The following is a 16,954-nucleotide window of genomic DNA, read 5'->3' as shown; positions in this document are numbered from 1 at the left end:
CAGAGTTGACTCAGAAGTGCCGCAGCAGCTTATTGAGGTGGCCCAGCAGGCACGTGGGGGTCCTGGCTTTGGTGTGTGTGGAGGCTGCTACCCCTACCCCCCGTGCAGCCCTGGCCCATCTGCCTTTGGGCTCTGCACTGAGTCCCCCGCCTGCTGGTTCCCTGCTTATCATCTGCCCCCACATCATCTGGATCCTGGTATCTGAGTCTTGGCTCCTCTCTGGGGAGGGTGGTCAGGAGCTCCCCAACCTTCCAGGCAGATCCGAGTGATGCATGGGTGAAGGCCAATGCCACTCTGGGATGTAGCAGAGACCCAGACCTCCTGCCACACCGGGGTCCGACTGCCCTCTCCTCTCCCTTGGTTCCTCTCTGTCTCATCCTTTCCCCCCCAATGCTGGAAGTGGACATGGAGCCTCTGACTGGGTAGTTATCCTGTAGCCACCTGGATGTCCACGGCTGAGGAAGACCAGAGAGCTTGCGCCTCCTGCCTGGAAGATCTATGTCTTTTCCTGACTCAGAATTACATGGGGTTGGAGATCCTAGCCCCAAAAGGATTACCCGTTGGGGTTGGAGGCTCCGATGCACCAAGCCACCAGCTGTCACCAGGCCTGGGCTGAGCGCCTGGGGCTCATGCCACCACAGGGAACCTGTTTGGTTTCTTCCTGAGGAACCTGAGCCCACTCTCTTTGGTTTGGTTCTACTTTCCCTTCTTCAAGGGGTTGGGGGTTCTCCAGTCACCTGGGCCTCTGAAGCACTGGGGGTTAGTAAGATTTAGGAGGCAACCCAAGGAAAAATTCAAATGAAAGTCGAGTTCTTGCTCTGTCGAATAAAACAGGCCACACCTGCCTCAGTTCTGCAGCCTGTGAAATCGCAGATGCTGACGAAGCATGGTGGCGCTCCCCTGTGATCTCAGTTGCTGAGAGGTTGAGACAGGAGAATCCTAAGTTCAAGGCCAGTTTGGGCAACTCAGAGACTCTTTCTCAGTGGTCGAGTGCTTGCTCAGCATACCACAGGCCCTGGGCTCCATCCCAGCACCACACGCACAATCTCAAGATGCCCATTTCAATTTAAAATATTGAGGTTACTGGTTAAACCAGGAAGTAGAGCCAGTTAAGATTCAGTTAAAACCAAAAATGCTGTATGTCTTAAAGAGACAAAACCCTACAAAACTGGACCTTGAGAGGCATTGGACCTCTCTTTACCACGTTCTCGAGGGGCCCCTCTGCGCATCAGAAATTTAATTGAAGTGGAGCTCTCGCCTTGCGCCTCGGTTTCCACTCTCCCTGCTGCGACCGTGAATGCCTTCGAGACAGCGCTTGGGCTGTGACGGCCCGAGGCGCTCTGCCTCTGATCTCTCTCTCCTGCTGTCTTTACCAAGATAACTGTAAGGATTGTTTCAAAATGTAAATTTTAAAAGGAAACAAGGCAGAAAGGAACCAATGAGTCAGAAGTAATGAGCAACATGAAGAAAGTTATGGGTACAAGGCCATATTGTTGGTAAAGAAGGTCAAAAAGAAAAAAGAGTATTCTGTGGGGGAACAAAAGGATTTTATATAAGATTTTTTTCTAAGGTAAAATGCCAAAATGAAAAGAGAGGCAAGGTAAAACCAGAGGGTGTAAAGCTTGTGGCAGAGGATCTGAGAGTCACAGGTCTGTGGAGAAAGGAAGGTGTGCCTGTGGCCGAGGTGGCCGTGCTTAGAGTTGCTTACAGGGTCTTCTGAGGTCCGAATTTAATGCATAGTGGAAAGCCAGGGTCTTGTTTTCTATGTTGAAAGCAGCAAGGTTTTCTGCTCTTGGTGAAGTTTATAAAAACTGGTTTAAAGAACAAAGATTTTGTGTTTTATTGAGATAACTTCTTTTATTTTCTGCTGCATTTGTTAAGCTTTTGATTATTTAGGAAAATAAGTCTTAGCAAAGCCAGGGTTTAAGTGTCTATTCATTTTAAAGTCTTTTAAGCAACCACTTCATAACTCTGCTTAAATCAACAACTATCATTTTAAGTTATGATTTTTTTTTTTTTTTTTTTTTTTTTTTTTTTGCAGTACTGGGGATCAAACTCAGGGCCTTGTGCTCGCGAGGCAAGTGCTACCAGCTGAGCTATCCCCCCAGCCCAAGTTATGATATATTTGACACTCTATGTGGGTCTGTGAGTAAAGCTGTGCTTCCATCTGAGGGCCAAGTATGCTGTGTATCTGAGCTTTATTTAAATGTTATGCAAAAGTTTGTATGTAAAATCAAAGTTGCTCAGGCTTAGTATGTGCAAGGTCGCTGGGAGTGCTTTCATGCAGTGTGTGTTGCATTTGGACCTTAAACATATCAGTTAATAAAACTTTTGGCATTTCTGCCATTTTCATTCAGTACCATTAAGATGGAAAGACTTACGTTTGGGAGATCCTACTATTTAAAACCTGCTGAGCACCTGTTTGCTGTTTGTTATTGTGATATAAGATGCAATTGTACACTGCGCAGATCTATTTGTGGTCATTAGCACTGTCTCCTAATCTTATCAGAGGTCTACAGCTATCCCATGTAGACCTGTTAAAGGCAGACTCACAGTTAAAATCGTCCAACTGAGCTACGGATTCTAAATTCTGCTTCAAAAGTAAAAGCTAAATTACTATTTAAAGGACTTCTGTGTAACTGTGACACTGATTATTATTGGCTTCCCTATATGTTAATATATTTGTGTTTCCCAAATGTACAAGCCTAAGATACAAGGTTCTGAAGAACATCTTACCAAGCTGGCGTCTACAAGCCTAAGATTCGAGGTTCTGAAGAACATCTTACCAAGCTGGCGTCTTCCGGACAGAATCATTTGCAGAGACAGCTGTTTCCAGGCTTGTGCACTTCTGCTTGTGTCATGACTCACCTAGACACTAAAGAGCGCCACTCTGAGAACTGACGGTCTGGCACTAGTTGCCTTGGGAGGGAGCCTATGAACAAAAACACTCCACTTTTTAAACATTTTCTCAAAAATGTTTGTGGTACTGGGGATAGAACCCAGGGGGGCTCTACCACTGAGTCACATCACCAGCCCTCTATACTTTTTGTTTTGAGACAGGTTCTCACTAAGTTGTCCAGGCTGGCCTTGAACTTGCAACCCTCCTGCCTCGGCCTCCTGTGACGCTGGGATTACAGAGCTGTGTGACCATGCCCAGCACATTCCATTTACTATTTAGTTTTGCAGTAGTAAGGATAGAACCCAGGGGCATTTTACTACTGAGCTACAACCCTAGCCATTTTTTTTTTTTTTTAAAGCAGGATCTAAGTTGCTCAAGGTCTTGCTAAATTGCTGAGGCTGGCCTCAAACTCATGATCCTCCTGCCTCAGCTTCCTGGGTTGCTGGAATTACAGGTGTGCACCACCACACCCAGACATCCCCAGACATTTTTGCTGGGTTTATGCCACTGTGCCTGGCATCATTTCTTTTAGTTTTAAAAGACGAAGTTGGACTGGAATTTATTTGGGCCATTTAATGTTTTGCAATTGGATAGAAATGGCTTGTTGTCAACAGGTTATGTAGGGAGGATTATGTTGTGTTTTTGCACTGGAATGATAACCTGGAGGTGCTTCTGGAGAGATAGTAAGGAGAGCTTGAGGGTCCTCCTGTGACCTGTCAGTTGTAACTCATCCTAGAGTGCTGTACACAGTGAAATGTTAAATTGCCTTGTCAGTTGCTAAATGCTCATCAAATCCTGACCATTTTAAGTCCTTTGTTGTTGTTGTCTGAAGCACTGGTAAACAGATTCACGGTAAAGACTCTAATGATTACTCTTCAATACATCTTCTTGATAAGGAGACCTATTTTTTCCCCAAGTGAATTAGTTTTTTTTAGATGTCACTGAGAAAATTCATATTACTGTAAGAGAAAATTGTTTTTTGGCTTGAAACTATTACATGAACTGGATTTGTTTTGTCTGTTGGTTTTTTATTTTTACTTTTTAAAACGGTCACCTCTTGAAATTCTGCAGAAGTACCACTACTGCTATCACCTGGTCCAGTGCTGTTTGCTGACAGCTATGGCCTCCAGAGTAGAAAAGGCACGCTCGGCAAGGGCTCCCGGGTGGCTTGGCTTCGGAGGTACTCCTCTGAAACGTCTTGTCGCTCAGACCTGGCTCATGGGGTCACGACATTCATCCCGATCAATCATCATTTCCCGTTCTGCATGAGACCCGGTATGACCAACCACCGGGACAACATCCTGGCCAGCAGGGACGACGAGAGCTGAACGGCAGGATTTGTCAGCGAGGTCTTCAGGGACTCCTCACAAGGACGGGGGATCTGAGGACAGTCTGGGCACGTACTTCGGCCCCACCAACTAGTAAATCCTGATAACTACCCCAAATACTCTGCCAAAATCACAAGCTTGCCCTGAGTCAACTTGAGCCCCCTCTAACAGGCCTGCTATTGGAGAAAGCCAGACCTTGAGATTCGATCATGTAGATGAGAGCAGTTTTTTTTTTTTTTTCTTGGTGTGGTACTGGGGATTGAACCCAGGGCCTTGTGCTTGCGAGGCAGGCACTCTACCAGCTGAGCTACCTCCCCAGCCCCAAGAGCAGTGTTTTAGATCAAGGACACACAGCCATGTGATGGCAGCCCAGAGGGAGAGGAACCAACATGGAGGCCAGTCTCCCAGGTGCCGCCACACAAGGGTGGGGCACTGTAGCTCTAGCAGGGCCTCCACCTACGTAAGGACAGAGAGAGCTGTTTCCAGTGACCCCCCCACGAGACCCCTGCTGCTGTTGTTGGGCGCTTCTGGCTCTGACTTGCTGGGCTGTTCTTGGAGTTTATAAAGGTGCTTTGCTCTTAGGCTGAAGTATGTGGCTGCTTTTTGAAGATTGCCCAGGGTGGTTAGGACACAACCAAAAAGGCTCTGTTAGATGTTTCCTGGTTTCTGTCCCGAGTGCTCGGTGCTGATCCTGCTCCTTCCTTTCTTTGGGCCACACTGGTGCCTGGTTTCAGGAGCTGGTCAATTGGTGCTCCTCGTGGGGAACACTGTTGCCTCTACATTAGTACTTCTGGGAAGATAAAACATCAAAATCCCAGATAACTCGCCATCTTAAAACCACTGAGGACTGCCATGGGCAACGTTGCCTCCAGTATTCCACAGCTGGTACAAGCCATGAAGGCTGCCACCCAGCCCTCTGCTCTCGCTGCCTTAATAATACCTCTTATTTTGGGCCCATTTAACTTGTTTATTTTTTAGGTACTGGGGATTTAACCCAGGGGTGCTTTCCACTGAGACAGATCCCCAGCCCTTTTTGAGACAGGGTCTCACTAAGTCGCTTAGGGCCTCACTGGGGCTGAGGCTGGCCTTCACGTTGCAGCCCTCCTGCCTCAGCCTTGAGGTACTAAGATCATAAGTGTGCACCGCACACCTTGACTTATATGTCTCCTACAACAAACTCAAGTAATGCTAATGGTTGCCTAGGGACTCCAACACATTCCAAGTCAGGCGCCTACACCACTGTGCCCCTCCTCTTTAGATCAGTGAGAGGTTTATAACTTGCCAGTGTAGGGCCGGTGTGTATACATCAGCTTGAAGAAACTACAGCAGAGACCTGTGGCCCTCATCTCTTAAGAATAAGGGTGAAAATTACTCCAGGGAAATTTTAAGACAGTTAGAGGCCCCTATGAAGGACAGAACACCTTAAGATTAGGGGCAGCATCTCTCAGCAGGGAGTGAGACAGCCACGTTAGCTCTGAGTCCTACAGGGATAAAGGATGCACCTGAAAAGTAGGACTTAAAACAGTGGGTCAGTCAAGGCCAAGAGAGTAAGGTAACATTCCAGGAGATGGCAGGCTGGGAAGTCCGTGCAGCCTTCTGAGACTGTGTGGCCAGCAGAGCTACAGAGAAGCCAGGTCCAGACAAGACATGGTCAGTAAGACCAAACCCGCAGAGACAGGACAATACTCTGTCCTGTTCTGCAAATATTAGGGACTCTTCTAGATTTGACAAGAAGTGAATTTCAGATGGGGAGGGCCCCTGAGGGCGTGGGATCATCACTACATAACTCAAGTTACTTTACTCCATTACCATAGTGAAAAGCAAATCCCTGTGAAGACTTAACCCGTTAAGTGCCAAGTGTTCAATTCTGTGAATATCTCAACGACACGAGTGCATTACGCTGCACTGGAAATCACCACCATCACCTGCAGCTTATGTCTTTTATCATCAGTGAGAAAAAAACACCTATGAACAGGATGCTGGGGCAGCACGTGACCTCAGAAATGCACGCACTAGCCACGAGCAGAACACGTGGCACACATCACACAGCACACAAAGGTGTGCCTGTCACTGCTGAGAAGGAACGACCGCCGTGAACACAGGGTGCACTGTGTTCTTGACTGAGTGCTGCTCCCGGGACTTGGCTTGTTCTCACATCATCGCTTCTTGCAGTTTGACTAAGATGGCCTCTCACATCCAGTCTGACACCACCATGGACAGTACTAGCTCCAGAAGTATTACCCTTTCTTCCTTCTGGTGATTTAGAGAGCAAGGCAGATGGCTCTTTTGAGATCTTTGTCTTTGTTCACAGATTCGTAAATGATCCATGCAGTTTTAATACATGTTATCAATTATTCAAGTGAAGAGTCCAGTATCATTGTTTACCTCTAACAGAAGTGAAATATTTGGAAACCAACCAATCAGGTCTATCTGCACACTAACTGACATTGTTAAGTATCTACTACCTTTGGTTGGACACGCTGGCTCACAATCTGTTTTTTAAAAATATATACATACACACATACATTTATATTTAGTTGTAGATGGACGGTTCCTTTTTTTATATGTGGTTCTGAGGATCAACCCAGGGCCTCCCCCATGCTAGGAAAGTGCTTAACCACTAAGCCACAACCCCAACCCCCACCATTTTTTCCTTCTGTACTGGGTATTAAACTCGGGTGCTCAGGGGCTAGGGTCACATCCTAGCCCTGGCTCGGCCTCCTGAGGCCCTGGGGGTGTGAGTGTGCAGCATGGTGCCTGCCTTTGCCTGCTCGTCACTTTCCAGTGCTGGAGCTTGCTGAGTGGCTCCACTGTGTCCTTGTTCTTTCCAACAAGGACATGATTATTATCCAACCATTTGACAGCAAAAATTCTATCATGAGCATTCAGTTTGCAATCAGACAACCCTCTTGCTTATTTTTTTTTATTTTTTGGTACTGGGGATTAACTCAGGGGCACTTGACCACTGAGCCACATCCCCAGCCCTATTGTGTATTTTATTTACAGACAGAATCTCACTGAGTTGTTTAGCGCCTTGCTGTTGTTGAGGTTGGCTGTGAACTCAAGATCCTCCTGCCTCAGCCCCCCAAGTCTCTGGGATGACAGGCATGGCCTCCTGCTTACCTTTTCACCTGTGTTTCTGGCTTGTTCAGTCTGTTCTTCCTCACAGAGCCCACCACTTGGAATCCAAGATTTCAAAGGTGTATCAACTCATCATAGGCAGTGAATAGACTGTCGGAAAAAACTGTGATTGTGTATTCTCTACCATTTCCAGCAGCTGTAGAACCACTTTATTCCCAAGGAAGAAAAGGACAATGGATTTTGAGTAGGCAACTAGAAATATTCAATTATACATCCATTGGGCTTTTGAGTTATCTTTATTACAGCATCAGGCATAAAACATTTATTTGTATATCTGGTTTGCTATAAGACTATTTCTTACAGGCACTATAGTTAACAGGGCCCTAGCGGCAAAAGGATGGCACAGAAAAGGGGTGTCTGAAAGGAATGTAAAAAAGGAACTGTTTACAAAGGTATAGACAGGATTGTGGGGACTGACCAGACATGGTGAAACACCAGAGATTACAACTGAAGGTGGCAATCATAACCCACCTTATTATCTGCTGCTAATAAAACCAGTGAGTGCTGAGGTGGCAGACGCTGTGGCTCAGGGCGGGGACTCAGTCTCAGTCAACCTGCAGCCTGTGAGACAACAGCCATGGAGAATAAACACTCTGACCTCTCATCTCCTTTCTGGCTGTGCCTTTCATTGGGCAAGTCCAACAGGAAGCCAGAGAGGAAAGCAGACCTTATAAGTCAGCCTCTTTGAACTCAAGGTAGGAGCAAAGGGGAACTTTGATGTACAAAGAGAATAGTGAGGGAGGATGAAGTGAGGTGTTCCAAAATGGAACATTCAGGAAATACTGTAGGTCACTATGCAGACACATTGTCCCAGTGTCCTATGTATAGGACAGTTATTTTCCACCATTGACAATTTGAAACACAGTGCATTTCTTGAAATAAAATGACAACCCAGTTCTAAAAAATACTTCCACGACTTCTTATATTATGTATCAGTTCGGTAAATAGTACATAACATTTGGTCATTAGACCTCTAAAAACAATTATTTCGAAGTTACCGTAGTACCATATTAATTGCTCAGTGTCTACAGGTGTTCCACGTCTGGGACAAAGAGCAAATGGGTTAAGACGGTTAAGGAGGCATGCATTGCACGGAAGAGGCACGAGGAGGAGACACGCCCAGCTAACACCCACCTCTGCCTTGATGACATCGAGAGGCGGGTCCCGCCTACGCTGTGGATGCCATAGAAGCGGAACACCTTTGCCTTTGTTTGAGTCAGCCTGGGATGTCTTCTCCTCCTCCTCGCTTGAGCCTAAGAGTGAGGAGTCTTGTCCCTGTGTCAACGTGCTTTTATCTGATTCTTCTGCCAGAGAGTAGTAAAGCCTACACTTTTACTTAGCGTAACGTTTTCGAAGTTCATCCAAGTTACAGCACATGTCAGAACCTACTTCCTTTTCAAGGGTGAATAATATCCCATTACACGTCTGTGGCACATTTTGTTCTGCGGATAGACACTTGGGTTGCTTCCATCTGGCTGTGGTGATAGATGCTGCCACGAACGTGGCGTCCCAACACGCTGAGTCGGGTTTTCCACTCTCGGGTGTCTTCCCAGACGTGGGCTTGCCGCAGTTCTACTTTACCTTTCTGAGGAACCCCCAGGGCCATTTCCAGCGGCTGCACCTTCACGTTCCCAGCAGTGCGCAAGGGTCTGCACACGTTTCAACACCTGTTTCCACCCACAAGCCAGGCAGGCTTTCATGTCTCCATGAAAGACCTCGGGGCGTCTCGACAGTTCGCTTCTCTTCCGGCTGCAGCCTGGGCGTTAGCAGAGCCTCCGGGTCCAGGGCAACTGTTAACCGGCCCATCTCCACCCGCAGTCCCTCGCGGGGCCCCGCGCAGCCACTGCGAGCGGCCTCTTCCGGCGCTCCCTGGTGACGTTGCCCGCGGCTCGCTCTGCGCGTGCGCGGCCCCGCGTTGCCAGGGCGACGGCGCAACCCTGCGGCCCGCGGTCTTGGTGCTCCCGGAGTTCTGCGGTTCCCGCCCCGCCCGCCGGGAGCAGTCGCGCAGCGATGACGTCGCGGGGGCCTGGCCGGGCGTCGCGGACTCGGGAGATGGAGGAAAAGGAGCAGCTGCGGCGGCAGATCCGCCTCCTGCAGGGTGGGTCGGCCGCAGCGGGGCCGGGCGTGCGTCCCCTCTTTTCCCCCTCACCACTCGCGGGCCTCTCCGGAGAAGGAGCCCTCGTTCGCGCCCTCCCGACGCTCGGCCCGCGGCGTCGGTGCGGGTTCGGCCTGGGCCGGATCCGGGCGGGTCCCGGGCCGGGCGTGGGCAGCGGGCATGCGGGCCTTCCGGGCGGGGGCGGCCGGTCGCTCGGGGCCGCGCGCAGGCGCCCCGCCGGGCCCCTGTCCTTTCCTCGGTACAGACTCAGTCCCCCCGGATCCCAGACTCCCCAGCCCTCAGTTTCCCGCTTGTGAATTTAAGTTGGCCTTTCTAGGCGGTAGAAAACCCTTCCAAAGTCATCCCCACAGCGAAGCCTTCGGGAGTGAGTCCAGGTGGGCAGCCTCCCGCTGCGGCCGCTCGGCTCTCCTCGCGTTCGCCCTGCGCGGTGGCCTGGTCTGGACATGGCGTTCTGTTCGTCTGGGCGGGACTTGCCGTGGGGTGTTGGTAACTGGAGGGCTGCCTGCTGGTTCGGCAGCTGAGTGCTGGTGCCTGCGTTCCTGCTCTCCTGCGCCAGGCCAGCCACTGGGGCTTGTTTGGGAAGCCCCGTGGTGTTGGTGTCAGGCCTTCTGTTTTGGAGTAGACAGTGACATATCAGCCTAAGTGTTCTTTTTTGTGCTGTCCAGCGCCATTGTCGGGGTGTTGGCTGTTACTCTCAGTGGAGATCGTTAAGGTGCAGTTCTGCATCCTTCCCATCCGTGGGCAAAGCAGAGGTCCTCTGTGGCTGACTTGTCTCCCTGTCCAGGCGATGTAGCTTGGGACCTGGCTGGTCTCTGCATGTGGAGTGACACTTCCCTCAGAGACTGTGGGCACAACAAACCAGCAAATAGAAACTGTCCTACTACAGGGCTGCATTTTCAGGATAAACCAGGCAGATATAGGATTCAAATAGAATAGATGGAAAAAAGGCTTGTGGAAAAGATGGGTCGGGGTTTGGGCTGACCTGTCAGTGGTTCCCAGCATTGGGGGCTGCCCCTCTGAATCTGGCAGGGACTCGGGAAATAGGGTCTGAGGGCATCTTGCCAGTTGATGCCCTACCCTTGTGATTATTGCTGCTTTTATTCACAACTCTGGTTGACTGAGTCTGTGATTCTATCTTCTCAGGTCTAATTGATGACTACAAAAACCTCCATGGCAATGCTTCTGCACCAGGCACCTCAGCTGCTTCCCAGTGGCAGCCGCCCTCTTACCACAGTGGCAGGGCCTTTGCTGCCCGCTACCCTCGTCCAAGCCGGAGGGGCTTCTCATCACAACATGGACCTGCATGGCGCAAGAAATACTCCCTTGTGAACCGGCCCCCAGGATCCTCAGAACCAGCTGGTGACCATGCTGTGCAAGCACCCCTCATGGCTGGGGGCAGCCAGGACCCTGACCCTCAGCAGTATGTTCTTGAGAGACAGGTCCAGCTCAGTCCAGATCAGAACATGGTCATCAAAATTAAACCACCATCAAAGTCTGGCTCCACCAGTACTTCAGGGGCTCAGCGGAGCTCTTTGGAAGACTGCGAGGACATGCCCTGGGGTGACCAGAGACCCCAGGAAGGTGAGGGCGAGCCTCCTGGTGGGACTTTGCAGCTCTCAAGGCCAGGAAGAGGCAGGGGGAGCTGCAGTGCTGAGGACTCAATTCTGGTCTGCCAGAAGGAGCCTGGCAAGCCACGGGTGGTGAAGTCTGTGGGCAGCGTGAACGATGGCCCTGCAGAGCCTCGGCGGACTGTCAGTGAGAGTGCAGTTGTGGTCAAGGCTTGCTTCCAGTCCCCCACTTTGCCCCCATGCACTGGAATGGCCCTGGGTCGGAAGGCGGGCCTTCATTCTACAGCTAGCTGTGCTGTGCAGCCCCTTAGGGATGAAAGAATAAATGCTGGCCATCCAGATCACCCAGCTGCCTTGGGCTCAGTGGTGGCCCCAGCAAGATCAGTATCAGGGCCCAAGCAGGTCCGGGAGGCCTCACTGCTAGTGTCTTGTCGAACCAATAAGTTTCGGAAAAGCAACTACAAATGGGTGGCCTCCTCTGCAAAGAGCCCCCGGGCCACTCGGAGGGCTCTCAGTCCCAGAGCAGCTGCAGAGAATGTGAGCAGGGCTCCTTTTGGCACATCTGGAAAGACAGAGAAACCACAGCCCAGAGCCGACCCAGAGGCCAGGCCCAGAAGGCTGGCTGTGACCTCCAAGACCGGACCCTCCCCCAGCAAGTACAAGTGGAAGGCATCTAGCCCCTCTGCTTCCTCTTCTTCCTCCTTTCGTTGGCAGTCCGAGGCTGGCAGCAAGGATCAGACCTCTCAACTTTCCCCAGTTCCATCTAGGTCCCCCTCAGGAGACAGGCCAGCAGTGGGACCTGGCAGCTTGAAGCCCCTCTTTGGGGAGACACCACTCTCAGCTTACAAAGTAAAGAGCCGCACCAAGATTGTCCGCAGGCGGGGCAGTACCAGGTGTGCATCTCCACTGCCCAGTGTCCCTTCTGGGTGTGTGGAGGAGGCTGGAATCAGCAAGATCCTTTTGGCCCCTGAGTTGTGGAGTTTGGGGCAGGCCTTTAGCCTCTGCTCCTTCATCGGTCCAGGAGTGTTGGGAGGGAGGGCCCACCTCCAGGAAGGTGCAGTGAGGGTTTGGGGCTCATGGTGGGTGTGCTTAGTACCATGGACCTGACCTGGGGGCTCTGTGTGTGATTGTGTTTTCAGCAGGAGCCGGGCTGTAGGTGTTGTTGTCCTTTAGAGCCACGTAGGTGCCCGATTTACTGAGTAGAGCTTAAAGTTGCAAAGGTGAGGCTCCGGCTGACTCAGGAGCTTGCCCTGGACCCAGCCAGCTGGGGATGGGGGTGGGGACCTGGTCCTCATGGTGCCTGAGGCTAACGAGAGACCAGAAGCTTGTCAGGCATGGTTTCCTTCCCAGGTCTGCAGGATTCAAGGATGGATGGCATGGTACCAGACTGGGTTCTGGGGAGTGGTCACCACAGATGGGTCTGCTCAGAGTGCTGTGTGGAAGCCTGTGGCTGCCCCCAGTCAGGAGCTGTGGGCCACGCATCTGAGCTGACTGGTGGCCAGGGGCTGTCTGCACTGCCCCAGGGGGTGCCAGGGCCTTGGGCTCCACAAGGCCAGGGGCCCTGCCTAGACCCGGGTGTCCTGTTGATCCAGTTTGTTGCAGTTGGACTGATGCCCTGCAGCCTCTTGGGCTTTCTCAACTTTGAGCTCTGCTACCCTCAGAAAGTGCTGAGGTGGCAGGTGGCCATGCCCCAGAGGGAGCAGAGTGAACTAACATCCCAGCCACCCTCTTGGTGGTGGCCAGGTGACTAGATGGCACTACCACCTCACAAGCATACGACATATTCTGAGCTCCCCATCCTCATGCAGTCATGGAGAGACTCAAAGATGGTGTTGTAGCCCAGAGTCTTTGTTCTGGGCTCTGAGACTTCATCACATCAGCAGCTAACAAACAGTAAGTGTGGTGGCTGTATTTGCTGGGCAGAGTGCCTGCTTGTGCCATCAGACAGTGGGGATGTGCCATCCCAGCCCTTCAGGAAGTTCTTCCTGCTGTCTGACCTTGGTCTTTGGCTCAGGGTAGGCTCCCGTCCTCTGACTCTGGTCCCTGTTCTTCACAGTTCTTGGAAGTAGCTTTGCTCTAATCATGCTGGTGGCTCCCTTTTTTCTGGGGAGTATGGCGAGGAAGCCTTGGAGCACCCCTCTTGAAGGTGGGCTGGGATCTGAGGCAGATCCTCAAAGATGGCATCTTTTTCCATTGCTGCCTCTCCCAACCCTGTGTTGGAGTTTATCAGCCTGGGGAAGTGGGGAGGAGTGTGCACACTGGGAGGAGTCATGTTGAGGCCTCTGCTCTCCTGGTGAGTGTGGCGGCCTGCCCTGCTCTGCGTCCTTGATTCTGGATCTGCCTGCTTCCTCATCCTGGCTGCAGGGGGAGGGAAGGAAAGGAGGGAAGCCGAGCAGCAGTCAGGTGGACGCTGCGTCTGATTGGGTAGGGAGACAGGGCTTTGGGAGAAGCCAAGTATCTGGGCCCTGCCTGTGTCTGGGTCCATGCCTTGCCATGAGGACTGAGTGAGGGTGGGTGGGCAGGGCCACCAGTGAGCCTACTGGGAGCTGCTTGCCTTTTGTCTCTACAGCCTTCCTGGGGACAAGAAGAATGGCCCCTCTCCTGCCACCACCAAGAGCCACCTCAGCCTGCGGTGGAGACAGGTCCTCCGGGGGAAGAACAGCCCCATTCTGAAGAGGACTCCCAATAAGGGCCTGGTGCAGGTCACTAGGCACCGGCTGTGCCATCTGCCACCAAGCCGGGCCCACCTCCCCTCCAAGGAAGGTATGCCAGGAGGAGGGGCTTGGCATGGGCTGGGAATGGCTGTGAGCTGCACCCCTCCCTAGTGTTGAACCCTGAGGTGTACCCCCAGCCCTTTTTATTTGCTATGATGAGACATGGGTTGCCCAGTCTGGCCTTGAACTTGCCTCAGCCTCCTCAGTTGCTGGGGATTCAGGGGTGCACCCCATGCCTGGCTCCTCCCTGGCCTTTTAGAAACCATGTTTGCTGTCCTCTTACACATGCTTTCCGAGGCCTGTGGACCCAGAGGGCTCTGCCTCATGGGCAGGGGAGGCTTGTTGATGGGTGCAAGGGAGTATTGTGCCTGCAGCCTGGGTAGGGGACGTGCAACTAGGCAGGTGCAGGTGGTGGCCTTTCTGCCCAATCCTCAGTGTGTATTCACTGCATCCCTCTTGTGGGAGGTGGGGGGCAAGGGACGTTGTGCTGACTAGGGTGACCAGCCTCACCTCCTCCAAGGGCTCTCGTCTTTAGCCAGCCTGGGGCCATGGGGCTCCCCGCTCCCGTCCGGAGCTAGCCTGGGAGTGCTCCGTTGCACTCTCCCTGAGTCACGTGGTGCTGTGAGCCACTGGAGACCTGTGTGCGGCCCTGAGAGCTCCTTGTTGCCCGAGTAGATCCTGGCCTACGAGTTGTAGGTGTGACTCCTTTGAGGACAGGTACACTGGGGGCACCTGCAGGCTGGGGGTGGTGCTCACCTGGTGGTGCCATTGGGAGCTCAGCTTGTGTGGGTACACCTCACCCTGTGGTGTCTCCTGTCGTTCTCCTTGGAGCTCCTGGGCCAGTGTGGGTGAAGGTGTGTAGAATCAGAGAGCGGGGTGCTTGGGGACTAGCAAGCCTGGGCATGGGCAGTCTGAGTGGACATGGTACTCATGATCATGTGTTGGGCATGGCCCCCAGGAAACATCCTTGACTGACCAGGAAAGTTCTGGAGGGCGCTGGGAGGGACATTGCTGGGCAGAGCTAAGAGCCTGTGTGGAGAGCTGGCTACGGGAGTGTGGGGCCCATGGCACAGGCAGAGCACTCAAGGGGCTTGTGCAGCTGGGACTGGTCATGAGGAAGCAAGGCTGGAGGGTGCTGGCTGCCTGGCCGTTGTGTGTGGCCGGCTCTTGCCACGTGCTGGGGCCAGTGTGGATCTCCCCAGGTGACAGGGAGCAGGGAAACCAAGGAGGTACCTGCGCCTGCAGCGAGATATCCGTGTGGGAGTGTGGAGAAGAGGCCTGACTGGACAGTGGGCAGGTGCCCATGGCCAGTAAGTAGGGAGGACTGGCTGAGGAGGACTGCAGCCTCGTGGAGGGCCTGCGGTGTTGTGGGAGGGCAGGTGGGAGGAGGCCGAGTGCGGTCCTCACGTTGTCCTCTGGGGTCAGCACTCTGTGCCCACAGCTGGCCTGTTCCCTCTGACCTGGAGCAGAGCGGGGTGTGGGCTGGGGATGGAGAAAACTTGTGCTGGCAGGGGCTGGCATTGCTCTGAGCTCCACGGCAGCCAGCAGGGGGGAATGTGGGTCCCTAGGTGCCCAGCTCTCCCTGGTTGATAGTCCGTGGCCTTGAGTCAGGCCCTGTCGCGGACCGTGGGGTCTGCTGTGGTCACTGCCCCCATAGGACAAGGGGAACTGAGGGGCCTCCTAGACAAGTATGATGACTGTGAGGGAGGGCCTGTGGGAGCGGACCTCTGGAAGGCTTCCCTTCTAACCTGCCTACTACCCACCAGCCACCTGTGTTGGTCACTCTGGGGCCAGGCAGCATGCTGGCTCCTGGGGCATGTTGGAACCGTGTCCTGGTGGTGAAGTCAGGTGGCAACCTGTGTACTCACAGGCAGGCCAGGAAGATGCTTTGGGTGGTCAGTGTGTTCTGAGAATGAGGAAGCGTGAGAGTAGCTGTGGATCTTGAGAAGGCTTGTCAGCATGAGCCGGGCATTTGGGAGGTTCTCTGAGGAGGGGACCTGAGTGAGAAGAGAGCAAATAACTCAGTTCTGCAAGTGGAGGGCCGGGTAGGACTGAGTTTGCCATGCTCCAGGAACAAGACAGGCTGTGTAGCTGATGTGTTGTCCCAGGTGAGGGGACCAGACCATGTGAAGGTTCTTGTAGGTCCCAGTAAGAAACAGATGGTTGGTTCTGGTTACATTGGGAAGCCAGGCGGGGACAGAAGTGGGAGCTGGGACTTGGGTCATGTTCTTAACGGATAGCAGGTGGTGGTGTGGGCCCACAGTGCCCCGCAGGCTGGAGCAAGCAAAGAGTCATAGGGCCTGCACATATGGCCTTGTGTGCTGGGCCACACAAGTGTCTTCTCCTCCTGTGTGGGCAGGGGGCCTCTGGAAGACATACACAGGAGCTGCAAGATGCTGAGCCACACCCGGTGGTCCCAGTGACTGCCATTGAAAACTGGGACAGCAGAACCACTGGGCTGGGCTTCCTGCGGGAGAGGGGCCTGGCTAGGGCATCATTAGAGAGGGTGGGAGTGAGGACCAGCCTCTCCCTGGGGTGGGACCTGGGCAGAGCCTGGCTAACCCTGAAGCCGGCATGAGGTTTCCCCAGGGTTCCTCATGCAAGTCCTCCTGTCTCCTTCCCTCCCTGGCCAGGACTGTCTTGGGTCTCAGACTGGGATGTTGCCCAGATGTAGCGCTGTCCTGCCTCCAGAAGGGTGCAGACCCCATGGATGTGTGGTTCTTAGATGGGCAGTTCCTTCTAGTGGAGGGGGTCAGTGGTCAGGGGCTGCCCCTTCATCTGGCTGGAATCTTCATTTTCCCCATTTTCCTCCAGAAAATGCTTAACTGCAGCTCCAGCTCTCCAGGGCAATAGTGCCCTGATGTCCAGGGAGGGACCTGTGCCTGGGAGGGAGGGAGAGAGGCCTCTGGCAGTGGTAGCACTTGTGGCTTGGTTGCCAGCAGAGGGCGCCCTTGCCCCTGTTATTCTTCAGTCCACCTTTTTCTGGTAATTGATTGCCTAATTTCCTCTTTATGTGAAAGAAAGCAGATATCAAGTAATTTGCAGCAATAACCTGCTAATGCTGGGCCAGTATTGAAACTCCCCTGTTCATTTCAAGTGGCAGATAAAACACTAATACATAATTATCCTTGCAAATTGGATTGTTTTAAATAACCAAAAGGCTACGGCCAGGGGAAAGCGATCCCATC

General features: G+C 52.7%; 2 protein-coding genes and 1 long non-coding RNA gene across 4 annotated transcripts in view; 2 read left to right on the top strand and 1 right to left on the bottom strand.

Moving 5' to 3' along the window:
- Positions 1-16,954, top strand: part of NAPRT (nicotinate phosphoribosyltransferase) — a 131,718-nt gene that overhangs the window by 32,659 nt on the left and 82,105 nt on the right. The gene's annotated exons all lie outside the window — the stretch shown is intronic.
- LOC306669927 lies at positions 6,154-9,335 on the bottom strand. Its single transcript, XR_013766245.1, has 2 exons — positions 8,503-9,335; positions 6,154-7,458 (listed from the first exon to the last, which is right to left on the bottom strand). It is a non-coding gene; the product is annotated as an uncharacterized lncRNA (long non-coding RNA).
- Positions 9,342-16,954, top strand: part of ZC3H3 (zinc finger CCCH-type containing 3) — an 85,668-nt gene continuing 78,055 nt past the window's right edge. The window contains 3 exon segments of the mRNA XM_079153833.1: positions 9,342-9,466; positions 10,628-11,945; positions 13,622-13,815. Of these exon segments, the coding sequence (XP_079009959.1) occupies positions 9,379-9,466; positions 10,628-11,945; positions 13,622-13,815 (1,600 nt within the window). The 5' untranslated portion in view covers positions 9,342-9,378.

The sequence above is a fragment of the Sciurus vulgaris genome (assembly GCF_902686455.1).
Source record: "Sciurus vulgaris genome assembly, chromosome: 1".
Lineage (NCBI taxonomy): Eukaryota > Metazoa > Chordata > Mammalia > Rodentia > Sciuridae > Sciurus > Sciurus vulgaris.
The sequence above is the reverse complement of the archived record's forward strand: the minus strand, read 5'-3'. Positions and strand labels throughout refer to the sequence as shown.